Raw genomic sequence first — 12,399 nt, forward strand, 5'->3', positions numbered from 1 at the left:
TGTCATGCGTAGAAGATAAAGGTCGTGCGATCTTACGTCAAAGTGCGTCATTACGCACTGTTACGTCGTCGTCTTTATCTCAGCTTCTTTTTCGGAGGAAAACAAAGCCAGTTAACATTGGAAGTCGGTAAATTTGCATCGGATATCAGGGCCGCCGTTCGAATTGTAACAATAAACGTCATCACCAGAGCCATATCTAGCGGTACGGTACGTGTGCAGTCGTTGCGTTGTTTGTGTCGTGAGAAAATGCTTCTCTTTGCTGTTTATGTCGCTCTGCTAAAATAAGCTAGCGCCGTCAAATGAACTCCGTCTATTTGCTGGAGTCAGAGTGCTGCCCTCAGCTTAGCAGCGTTAGCTAACTACAACAGGTTTCATTGTTATGAAGGCTGTGCCAGTCGAGAAATGCCCCTGAAACGTTGTAGTTTGACTCGAGTTTGTACATATAACGGAAACAGCAAATGCTCTGCTTTTGAGTAGCTGTTATGTATTTGACGTTAGCTAAGCAAGTTTTCCTATAGACTGTCACCGTTCACTGTATTAACGTTACACCGTTAGCTCATGGTTTTACTTGAATAAGGTTAGCTGTGTTCTTCATTAGCTCTATCAAAGAGACACCAGGGTTAAGTTAGCACAAACTTGGAACAGCTGACACGGCTCCCTGAATGTTGTGAGACATAACAGAGCAGCCCTTTGTTCCACAAACAGTAACCGCTTACATTTTAGACATAACTAAGGAATTAACGCTAACTTATAACTAATCTGTTATAACGACAGACTTAAACTTGTTTGCCACATAAGGCTTGGTTGTCAGATAAGTGCACAATGGGAATAGCTTCATATTATACTTCATGTCTGTATTTATTTTTAGACTAGTCCGAAAGAAAATGCATTTTCACCGTCTGCTCTTTTTCTTTTAGCAGTGGCAAGTTTGAAGATCAAACAGCTCTCCTAATGATACACCAGCATTAAGACTACTTCAAGTAAGTATTTACGTTTAATTTTTAGTCTGTTATATATTTATCTGTACTTCATTACAAAATAAATGTCCTGTCAAAAGTTCTGTTCATTTATCTAAAAAAATAAGAGCCTCAAAAAAATATTCACAACGATACTAATAATTTGTACACAGTACAGTTTTTCAAAATTGAGCACTTGTCCATCATAACCAACTGTTTACAAATGTCTCTTTTTCTTCAGTACTTCTTAAGGATGGCTAGTTGTGGAGAGGTCGACCACTCTGTTGGCTCCCTTCCATCCAGTAAGAAAGGCAGTAATAGTGGCGGTGGAAGTGGGAACAGTGCAGAATCGTCATGCTCAGGCTCCAGCAATTCATCCCCAGCCCTGTCTGTACCAGAGTGTGCCATCTGTCTGCAGAGCTGTGTCCACCCAGTCCAACTGCCATGCCATCACGTCTTCTGTTTCCTGTGTGTGAAGGGAGCCTCCTGGCAGAGCAAACGCTGTGCTCTATGCAGACAGGAAGTACCTGATGACTTCCTGGAAAGGCCTACGCTTCTCTCTCCGGAGGAGCTGAAAGCATCGGCGGGAGGTCGGGGCGGGGCGACAAGTGATCATGCTTGGTATTACGAGGGCCGTAATGGTTGGTGGCAATACGATGAGCGAACCAGCCGCGAGCTAGAGGACGCTTTCTCCAAGGGCAAGAAGACAGCTGAAATGCTGATTGCTGGTTTTTTGTATGTAGCTGACTTGGAGAACATGGTGCAGTATAGGCGCAATGAGCATGGTCGTAGACGCAAGATGAAGAGGGACATTTTGGATATTCCTAAAAAGGGAGTGGCAGGACTGCGATTGGACACTGAGGGAGTTACCGGGGCCATGGGGGCAGCAAGCCGAGAAAACTCTGCTGATGGGGCTGATACCACAGTAGCAGGTGTACAGCAACAGGTTACAGGTATCTCCTCTACGGTTACAGCCCCTTCAGCTAGTGCTAGGCCTCCCATTTCCCTCGGAGGTCAGCCTGGCCCCAGCACTAGCCCCTCTCTGGAGGATGCCCTCTCTCAGTTGCAAATCAGCCCCAGGCCTACACCTTCTAATGAGCGGTCTGAGGCAGGAGAAGGCGAGGAAGAAGATGAGGAGGAGGAGGCCTCACCCTCCAGGTCCTCTGACCCTCACACCTCTGTGGATGAGTCTGGCTCTGGTGACTGGAGTGATGATGAGGAGGAAGAGGATGAAGAAGAGGAAGGGGGAGATGGAGAGCGCGTTGAGCCCTGGGAGGACAGGCCACGCAGACAGAGACTGAATCCAGAGAACAGAGCCCCTCCTCGTGCAGAGTCTGCCTCTCCCCCTTCCTCATCCAGTAGCAGCGGAAGGTCCAGAATGCCTGATGGCCAGTGTACAGTGACTGAAGTGTGAAGTAATCATTAATACCATCATCACCAAATGGCCATGTTCCATTCCATTAATTTATTCCTCACTTTATGCTGTTCACTCAGTCGCAGATCGGATGTGGGTGGATTGCTTAGTTCAGGAGAAATGAGGCACCACACATTCAGTAACAAACATAGCCATTTTCCTCCGTTTTTGGTACCTCTTCCTTTGGTTCACAGTGATCTGAATGTATCTGTATGATCTATTTGTAAGCTTCATCCTAGATATAGCCAGTCAGCAGAAGTTTACTTTGATTTTATAGTACTGGGAGAGCAGGAACAGCTTGGTAAACAGTCAAATGGATACCCAATGCTGTTGTAAACCATTAAACTCAGAATTTTCTATCCAGCATGTCAGAGAGATGTAACAGAGATATTGTGATGTTGAGCTGTCATCACTCAACACTTGTAGTTGCAGGTGTACTGAGTCTGTTCTTTCAAATTCCAGAAAAGTAGAAGTTAAGGTAAGCATGACTTGCCAACCTGCTTCTGCCAGACCGAGCTATTCTTCTGTTTACTTTTCCTACCTAATACGGCTTATGGAAGTCCCAGTCAGATTTGTGACGTGCAGTGAAATAAGGCATAATGAGGATGTTACTCCTGGAAATGGAACTGAGTCATTATTATGAACGGCTGCATTCTAACCATCTACAATTTAACTCTCTCAGCTAACATAGCGCACAGAAATGCCCTTGTTAGAGCTCAAATCATATGACTGCTCTTGCAAAGCACTTAATCCTTGATAACATGTTCCCAACCTCCACACTGCCTATATGATTTCTTTCAGATCTATCTGAAGCCTTTCCTTCCAAATTCTCAAATGTAACTGTTAACTTTTAGGAACTGTGTGATTTCAGAGCTGATTGTGGCGTAAAGAAAATCTTCAAATTGTTTGTCCAGGTGATGAAAGTAAATGGAGAAGTACATCAGTACTTAAGTTATGTGGGTATTTAAAGTTCACACTTAATAAGAATAGAAATTTAATTCAGGAGCCCACAGGATATCTGGCGGCCTGAGTGGGTTTTTGTCTTTGATTTGATTTCAAGTAACCTGCAGTTTTCTAAAACTAAATTCTGTACGAATCTTGTTTTAAATCAACGTGCATAGTAGAAGTACATATCAGATGTATCCTCACTTTTCCCAGCTTTAAAGAATTGGCATTTTAATGCAAAATATCAATGTTCTGATTTTAAAGCTGTTGAGGCCTCGATAGCCTCATTAATAATCTTATTGTCCCTGACTGAAGTATTTTCAATTGGTGTTTATCTAAAGTTTAGTGATTTGTGCGTGTTTGAAGAGAGAGTTATTTAAACACTACTGGTTGGCAGGATGTTGACAATTGATGTTTTTTGGATTCAGTTCGAGTCAATGTTTTTATTTTGTGTTTGTGCATTTCTTATGGTTGTAAAATCTCTTATGTATGATGTCTGAGGGAGTAAGAGAACAAGAACATGCCATTGCTATTGGCCACCCTGCAGAAATTTCAGGTTATGTTATTTTTATATTTCTTACATGCTTACATCATCGGCTCAGTTTTAGACTTTCCTGAAGTTTGTGTAACCGTTTTTTGCTTGGAAGCTTTTTTTTGTTATATGGTTTGTAATTTAAGAATAAACTGTGTCATTTCATCATCCTAAAGGGATATTTCTGGGTTTGTCTCTAAATATTTGGGTGGTTTTTGGGTTCTCATTTTACTCTGTCTAGCTCCAAAGTCAGCTGGGATCAGCTCCAGCTGCCCAAGACCCTCTACATGATAAAGGGGGTAAAGTTGATAGATGGATGGGTTTTACTGTGTAATACAGTGCATGTGAGTTCTTAGAAAATATTTCTTGTGCGTTATATAAGCATGGCTACCAATGGGCCAGTTTTTAAGTAAGATTCCACCTCGTTTATCCACATCACAAAGTGTTTGACGTCCCTTCTTTCACCTTGTAGCTATTTGGTATTCTGACCACGGCAGGTATTAACGCTCCAGCTGAGTGTCTGGCCAGGAAACATGACCTCTGGAAGGGGAACAGGAGATGAAGGCCAGGCGTCCTCCAGGGACATGTTCTGTTCTTGCCATTTCAGTCTGTGCACATTTGTGCTTTTGTAATGCCTCATTTGCTGTATGGAATAGGCTATGAAAAATGAGCTACAAACTAGTGTCACAGCTTAAAAACAATATTCACTATGTACATATTAGCCATTTAAACTGACCCAGTGCTTCAGCATGCTTCAAGGTTCCTGATGCAGATAAAAGAGCGATTGAGCAAAGTAGTGGAGATCAGTCTGAATTCAGCTCTTTTAGCAAAGAATCTGCCACTACAATAGAAATAGAGAGGATTATCAAGGCCACACTGGCATCATGAGCACTTAGGAAAGTTTAGCTGAACTAGCTTACAAAGACAAGTAAAACAGCAAAGATGTGCAGCAGCATCTCTCTCAATCCTGCAGACAGATGCTGCTTGTTATATCTCATCAGTGTCTGTCTGCTTTGGTTAGACTCAGCCTGAAATGATCTAATCATTACCATAATCACATTGTCAGGAGACCTGGAGGAAAGACAGTTTTCATTTGTTTAAAGGGACAGAAGGGATTTAGAAGAATGTAAAATCATAATACCCTGAGATCACACAGCATCTTCACTTTTACTGATATTTTATTAAAGAGATAAAAGAAGTCCTCACATACTGTGTCTGTTTACACACTGCAACACAGATGATGTCATTTTTGTGAACTATTTTACTGCAGTTTGTTTGCAATACAAAACCCAAAAAGAACATTAGTGTCATTGTTAATATGTGTATTTACATCTTTTCTCCCATACTTGTCTAGAGTATGTGTAACATCACACAAAAAATACATATTTGAAAATAAGTGATCTCACATTATCAGTGTATTCGAGGCAATGAAGCAGCTTCAATGAATTCACTGAAACTATAACATTGACATAACTGCATTTAGAACACAGCACTTTGCTTAACAGATGAAAGTATAAATGTTTCAGTCCACCAAAGTCAGGTCAGTACGGTAAAACTAGAGTCAGTCTCTCCCCACATGTACTGTAATAGTTCTCGTGTGTGGCATCTTACAGGCAATTTTGACCAGGATGGGGCATTTAAAATGTCTCCCCTGGTCTTTGATCGTCTGAGGGGCTCTTAGGATACTGAAGAGACATCTATACCAGGTCATTTGTGTTTGGGCTTGCTGGCCAGCGCCTGCAGGTTAGCCGGACCACCCCACACTGTCCCAAACACATCCTTCTCAGTCCTCAGGGCCTCTGACAGAGGGAGCTCTCTTCCTGACAACACTACCTTCTTCACAGCCTGGATCACCGGAGCAGGTCCTTTTGTGTATCGACTAAGCCAGTTTTCAGCCTGCTGTCGGAGAGTGCCCACACCTTCTCCTTCCTGCTGGGCATCGAGGACTCCATCTGACAGTCCAATGTGCAGGCCAAGTTCAGGGTCCACTTTTACGGCACCGCCCAGCAGCTTCAGTGCATTCTGACTCCCGACAATGCGGACAAGCCGTGCGGCGCCACCCCAGCCTGGGACCAGACCCATGTGTTTATGGACAAACTGGACCACACTGCCTGATGCCATTACTCTATGAGAAAGGTACGGCAGGCACATGCTAGTTTACTAGTTTCTGGACAGAACGCTGTGATGTAACAAAGATCCTCACGAGTTTTCTTGTATTCACTCATGTAAAAACATTACCTGAAATCACAGGCAGTGGTGAGTTCTGCGCCTCCTCCCAAAGCTCTCCCCTCCACCAGAGCAACAGAGATGAGAGGCAGCCTGCACTGAGAAAACTTGTCTGTCAGCATACTGTGGTGCACATTATATAACGTCTAAGCTCCTTTACACTGATACTGGATACTGCTGTTGGTGTAGTTTTCAAAAACAGAAAGGAAAATGAGAACTCTTACCTGAGCAGCCTCGTAAGAGCATTTTGCATGAACATACACATCTTCATTCCATCCTGCAAGGCAAGACAAGCATCGTTTTGACATCTTTGGTAGAAGAAGTCTATGAATTATAAACCTTATTTCATTTCACTATTTGCACATCCTCCATGTCTTTCCTTGACTCCTCTACTTGTGTAGTTAAGTTTAAAGGGACCTCAATTAAATATGACATGCGGTAAACCTGCATCACCTGCCCTCTGTTTGACAGCTTGATTTAAATATAACCTACCACTGTATTCTATAATCTCCATCGTATGAGCAGAACAGTATTCATGATAATATATAGTATACATTTTACTTCTAATTCAAGTCATAACACGGCAGACTATGACAAGAATGTCATACATTATTATTATTCATTTAACACACGTGCAGTGTGAAGTATAAAATAGTTGTGGCACATGAAATAGTACTAGACAAATAAAGCATGTAATATGCTAATATTGAATATCATTTGCACACATTTGTCAGTCCTGCTGCTAACATGGTTTGTGTATTTCAGTTGTGTGTTGCCTCTTTTATGCAACAGTGCGGAAGAGAGTTCGAGGACACAGCAAGGATATGCTACTTAAATTAATGAAATGAGATGAGCCCAGAGTCAAGCAGAGAGAAAGGTAGAGAGATGCAGTTTCTCAGCTTGGCTACCTGTGGGTTGGATATTGCTCGAACAGCGTTGAGGTCCGATCCAGAGCAGAAAGTTTCAGCAGCACCACAAACAATAAGTCCTTTGCCGTATGTCCAGTTCTCCAGCTGGGTTACCTTCTCCTCTAGATCCACCATCATGCTGCCTGGCAGGAAAGAAAACCTCCGATGAACTGAATCCAATGTGATTTACATTTGTGTAATGATTATGTGCAATTGAGTTTTTATCTCAATCAGCATGACAAATCTGCAGTAGTCAGTCTGAAAATACACTGAGTTAAATGTACAGTCATCTTACCGGAGAAAGCATTCATGCGAGAGGGGTTGTTTATGGTCAGCACAGCTATGCCAGAGTCCTGTTTAAGCAGATCAATGGAGCCTCCAGGAAAAGCCTGCAGCTTCTCTCTGATCTCCTGGTGGTTGAAGCCATCGCTGCTGGAGTAAACACATCCACTGCTCTGTCTCTGCAGCAGCCTTGGAGGAACACCATTTATAGAGCATTTGAATGTCCTTTGTCTTTGTTTATATGATCAGATGTGTGATTTGAAGTGAAATGACACATCATATGAACTAAATGTGCACACAGTTGCAGTCAAGATTATTCAGACTTGCTTAGGTTTATGAGAGGTTTTAAGTCAGAATGATCAATTCCTCTTCTAATGTTGCTGTTTTAGTCAACTACTTGTTTGCAAGGCTTCCAGATTTACCACCATATGAGAGGAATTTACTTCATTACCACAAAAAAGCAAAAAAATAAATAAAGTTGACAGCATCATTCATTCGTTATGCTCGCAATGCATTTTTTAGAGGCGTTCTGGAGAACTTGGTCATCTCAGTCATAAAATTGAGTCCCTTTGTAAACCTTTGGTGGGTGTAAAAAAAAAAGCAGCAGCAGCACAGAAACCCACGAATATCTGTGAGTAATGCAGGTATCAGAAGCTTTTAAAAACTACCAGAAACATCTAAAGGTCAAAAGATGCTCAACAAAATATTGTCTTTAGGGCTGAATGATTTTGATATTCGAACTGTATTTATTGTGACCAGATTTTAGTTGATATGGTTTCATTCAATTCTATCTGCATGACGAGTAAGTCTTGCAGGTTAAAGGAGTTGAAATATATTGATTCCAACTGTGTGTGTAATTGTAGCATTAAAAAAAATGATATGGATAACTCCTTAATAGATCCTTGTGTTGCTCAAGACTGGAAAGAATGCTTGCGCTCACACACAGGAGGAGGATGAATGCTTTTAATACTCTCCATTTCCTCTGTGAATCAGCCTGAAGGATTCATGGTACTGCTCCACACACACACATATAAAAATACATCATCTCTGATCGTGACTCATTGCAGTCATGAGTCAGAATTTGAAATGCATTGTTTTTGATTTGTGAACAAACAACGTGGGTTCAGCTCGGTAGACTTGATGTTCGTTTACTTACGACTTTATTTACTATGCCATTGTGGTGATTAACAATGCTGGCTAGACTCCATTACCTGGTCCAGGGTCCACAGCGGCTGCTGCTCTTCAGGAGCTGTCGCCTCAATGCACAGACGACCATCGTGCTGCTGCATGAAGATGGAGAAAATACTCAGATTTACTTTGATTGAAAGAAATCACCTCTGAAACATTGCTTTATAAAGAAAAACAGTGGGATCATTCAGTGAAAATCAAATTTGAGGACCAGCAACAAGATATTCTTTTGCCTAAATAAGAGCAGCAGCTGTTGTTTCTTTAGCATGTGGCACAATTAAATTACAGTTCACTGTCCCAAGGAAAGGCTCTAACTCTAATGGTGTTTACTCAGTGGTGTGATGAGCCTTTTTCCAAAAAGACAAATACATTCCAATTTGTCCTAGGTTCTGGTGTTGTTTGGTCTGATTTGGTCTGGTCTGAACACCCTTGTGGCTTAATAACATCAACATTTACAGTGACTTAAGAGTCGAGGGGCTCTTGAACATATTCCTCAACAAGGACATTAAACTGCAGATATTATAGTTTTATAAGCGTAAAGACTTTGATACTTTGGATGTTGATATTTCATTGGCAACAGCACTACAATATGCTGCTTAGGTCTTAAAATGGGTTGTCAGTAATATTTAGCCAGCCTACTGTTTCTATAAATTATTTTTAATGGGAAAAAATATATATAGCATCCATGTCTTTATACTTACCTGTTTGAAGAGAGTGTAACACAGCTGCAGACTACTTACATAAAGCAATACATTACTTTACACACTTTGTTTTGAAGTAAACTGCTGAATATTTGGAAACTGAATGCCGTAAATGCGTAGTTTAATGGTCCCTTTTTGACTTTTTCACTTCCACACACAACAAGCAGCAGAGGAAACGATATATTTCGCAAAATATTTGAACATGTCTCTGTAATAGCTACAAAACATTCAACAACTAAAATGTTAGCACCAACCTTGCTAAACCTTGCCGCGCGGTGTTACTCTAAAATACGTCCCCCTAGAAACGAGAAACCTGCGGGAACAGTGACATGGCAACACACGAATGTAGTTCCTCACTTCCCCCGCCGAGGGGCGAAGTGATACCTACAATTTGTGCACTATCACCTAGATATCCGAAAGATATGCAGCGCAAATTGTGTAATTCTGGTACAAGGCCACGTACACGTTGCACAACTTACAAGCAATAATAATTTATTGTGGAGTATAAACTGTAATATCGTTCATCAGAGGCCTATTCACTGCACGGCGGGTTCTGTTCTATGTCATTTACTGCTCTGTAAACAGAGTACTGAGGAAGTGACTCTGAAGACATGTCCTTATTCAGTAGTACTGACAAAGGGCTTTAAATAACACATACAAGTTTTATTACAGTGTTGGCACAAGCAGCTGACATTTAGATTACCGTGGTCTATTGTCAACTGAAGTCTTCTTGATGGTAAAACTTCATAATAAGACCTTGTCTTTGAGTTAATCCTTAAAATGCCTTTGCTGGACTGAATATAAAAGGTGATTTCACTGCGGATTTTTCCAAGTCTAACAACAGTCATTTGTGATTTAGTTCTAGGCCAAGCAACCAAAACTGTACATCTGAATTACAGTGATAAACATAATAGGTGTTTTTGAAAATATTGAGGTTAAGATGAGCTTTCACCTGAAATGGAATATTAATATAGAGCATCAATAGAGTTACCAATGTAAGGCATTAAAACATTACATTTGTTATTGGGTTTTCCTTTTAGGCACCTTTTAAATGATACGTAGACAGCGTTGGCTTTGTCTGAGAGATTGTCTTCTCCAACTCCTTCCAGAAACATGTAATATCATACTAAGAGGTGACACCTTTCTGAGGGGCAGTAAAAAGTGCGAAATGCTCTGGGATCAAAGTACTGTGCAAACACAGACAGACGTAAACTTCTGCTGACCTGAAGGCACATCTTTAAAACTGTTCAGTACCCGTTATTTTAACAGTTACTTTGAAAACCAACGGATCGGTGTAAATACTGAAGTTTGTAAGTTTGCCAAATGGGAGATACAGAAGATGTGATGAGTAGAGGGTGAGAGTTAGAAATGAGAACGTTTAGGCAGTGAAACAAACAAGAATGAGAGGATGATATAAATATCAAGAGACAGAGCAGGAAAAAGGACGCAAATTGTGCCAATAACAGAGGGAGGCTGAGACACGTCCTGTCCTGTGGTCTGATCTGTGGCTACCGAGAGCATAAATCCGTCACTTCTATCCACACATCCTCCACCGCTGTTCACAGCCTTGTCTGTAAAAAAAACAAAAATAGAGGAACCAAAAATACTTTTCTGTTGCACTTGGATCACTGAGGATTCCAGAGACAAGTTGAATCAAAGGCTTAAAGCAAACTTCAGTCACAGGAGTGTACAAGTATGTGTACATGTTATCTGAGGAAGACAAAATACTGTCGTATTCACATACCAGTAGTCAGCACTGATTTTACACATCTTTATCACTTTGAATGCATATTGTTTTACCTTCACATTCCAGGGAATTTCGCATGCTAAATGTTTTTTGGTAGATTAAGACTCAGTGGCATCATTGCATTAGATATGTGACGCAAATAAAACAAAACAATCAAGTGTATTTTCCCTAACTGGATGGTTTTGTGCAGCCAAACTCCTCCATGACTGTGGTGCAAACTTAAAAGGTCATCAACAAGGATACACTGCTTTGAATCCAAGACTGCAGTAGAGTCAACTCTGTTTTAAAAGTCCACACCTCTCTGGTCTATTTAAAAGAGGGGAAGGAATTCAAAAAGGTTGGTGGGACTCTTCCCAGGCAGGCATTCCAGACACGCTGACTCTCTTTCTTGCTCTGTACAGTACATTCAGCTCAGTCAGCTAGCCTGCAACCTTTCCATAAATATCATTCTGTGAAGTACAGCACCTGGAGGACACGGTGGCTTTAAGGAATTTGCGTGCATAGTGGTCTCTAAATCACTCAGAAGTGAGTGTAAGTGATTGATAGGTGTGTGTGATTGACTGGCAGCCTGTCTGGTGCTTCTCCTCTTTCATAAACGTACATTTTGAAGCCATTTTCTGACTGTGCCTGTCCACTTCCATTCATCGTCTGCTCAGCCCTTTCAGTCTGATTTATCGTCCATCTCGATATCAATGATGCAGCCGCAGCCTGATAATGCAGCTGATAATGGAAGCCCGTCTGAAATTACAACCTGGCTAATGGGAAATAGAGAGACAGAGATGCACATTTCACGCATTTGTCTATATGAATGCACAAATGCTGGTGCATGTACATCTGTGTGTGTGTGCCTCAGTGTGTGAGTGTGTCCAACTGATACATCAGCGCACTGATCGATACGCAGCTGTCTGGGGCTCCACAGGAAGTCAGGGAATGCGCTGCAGTCAGCATGACTCTATACCAACTCACCAAGATAAGAAAACACACACAGATCTCCACACACACACACACACACACACAGATCAAATAAGTGCCAGGAAGGGTCTATTTCAGAGCCAGAAGAATGGCAGGTTGGCAGGTGCCAGAGGCTCTCGGGGGGGCTGGAGGTTTCCTGTGAGGAGTGTTAGGAGGTCGGAGAGCCAGCAGACACTGGAGGACCAATTAATACTTTTCAATGGAGGCAGCGAATTGGATGTGGCAAATCAAAATGTTACTGAAACCACTAAAAGATGAAATGCAGCAATTTACTGTGATATCAATTGTGCATTTAAAACCACGTCTCAAGCATATACCAATAATAGTATTTACTCACAAAAGCCCCAAGTAATATAACTCTAGTCTATGCCATAAGAGGAAAGTATTTTTGCAATGATATGCCTAACGTCCCTAGCTCTGCAGTGGACATTAGATAAGAACAAGCTTGAAGACCAACAAAGCTTTACTATACAAATTGTCTGATTTATCTATTTCTGTAGGAGAACAAAAAAAGGCCTGTGATTAACT

The 12,399-nt window shown here is 41.5% G+C and overlaps 2 protein-coding genes across 5 annotated transcripts; one reads left to right on the forward strand and one right to left on the reverse strand.

Moving 5' to 3' along the window:
- The first annotated feature begins 15 nt into the window (after nucleotides 1-15).
- LOC103353818 (E3 ubiquitin-protein ligase rnf146-like) lies at nucleotides 16-4,028 on the forward strand. 2 transcript variants are annotated; one of them, XM_008276968.1, is made up of 3 exons: nucleotides 16-202; nucleotides 918-980; nucleotides 1,198-4,028. In XM_008276968.1, exon 3 carries the CDS (start codon nucleotides 1,210-1,212, stop codon nucleotides 2,368-2,370), a length of 1,161 nt encoding a protein of 386 aa, XP_008275190.1. In that variant the 5' UTR covers nucleotides 16-202; nucleotides 918-980; nucleotides 1,198-1,209; the 3' UTR covers nucleotides 2,371-4,028. The 2 variants fall into 2 exon arrangements, with proteins under 2 accessions (XP_008275190.1, XP_008275189.1); XM_008276967.1 differs by having other exon boundaries at nucleotides 918-4,028.
- Nucleotides 4,029-5,007: 979 nt separating this feature from the next.
- Nucleotides 5,008-9,458, reverse strand: echdc1 (enoyl CoA hydratase domain containing 1). 3 transcript variants are annotated; one of them, XM_008276969.1, is made up of 7 exons: nucleotides 9,407-9,458; nucleotides 8,475-8,546; nucleotides 7,277-7,452; nucleotides 6,982-7,124; nucleotides 6,298-6,350; nucleotides 6,086-6,166; nucleotides 5,008-5,972 (listed from the first exon to the last, which is right to left on the reverse strand). In XM_008276969.1, exons 2-7 carry the CDS (start codon nucleotides 8,537-8,539, stop codon nucleotides 5,555-5,557), a joined length of 936 nt encoding a protein of 311 aa, XP_008275191.1. In that variant the 5' UTR covers nucleotides 8,540-8,546; nucleotides 9,407-9,458; the 3' UTR covers nucleotides 5,008-5,554. The 3 variants fall into 3 exon arrangements, with proteins under 3 accessions (XP_008275191.1, XP_008275192.1, XP_008275193.1); XM_008276970.1 differs by lacking the exon at nucleotides 9,407-9,458 and adding an exon at nucleotides 9,153-9,175; XM_008276971.1 differs by lacking the exons at nucleotides 8,475-8,546; nucleotides 9,407-9,458 and having other exon boundaries at nucleotides 6,982-7,120; nucleotides 7,277-7,366.
- Nucleotides 9,459-12,399: the final 2,941 nt, after the last annotated feature.

Source organism: Stegastes partitus, unplaced genomic scaffold (assembly GCF_000690725.1).
Source record: "Stegastes partitus isolate 25-593 unplaced genomic scaffold, Stegastes_partitus-1.0.2 Scaffold85, whole genome shotgun sequence".
NCBI classification, from domain to species: domain Eukaryota; kingdom Metazoa; phylum Chordata; class Actinopteri; family Pomacentridae; genus Stegastes; species Stegastes partitus.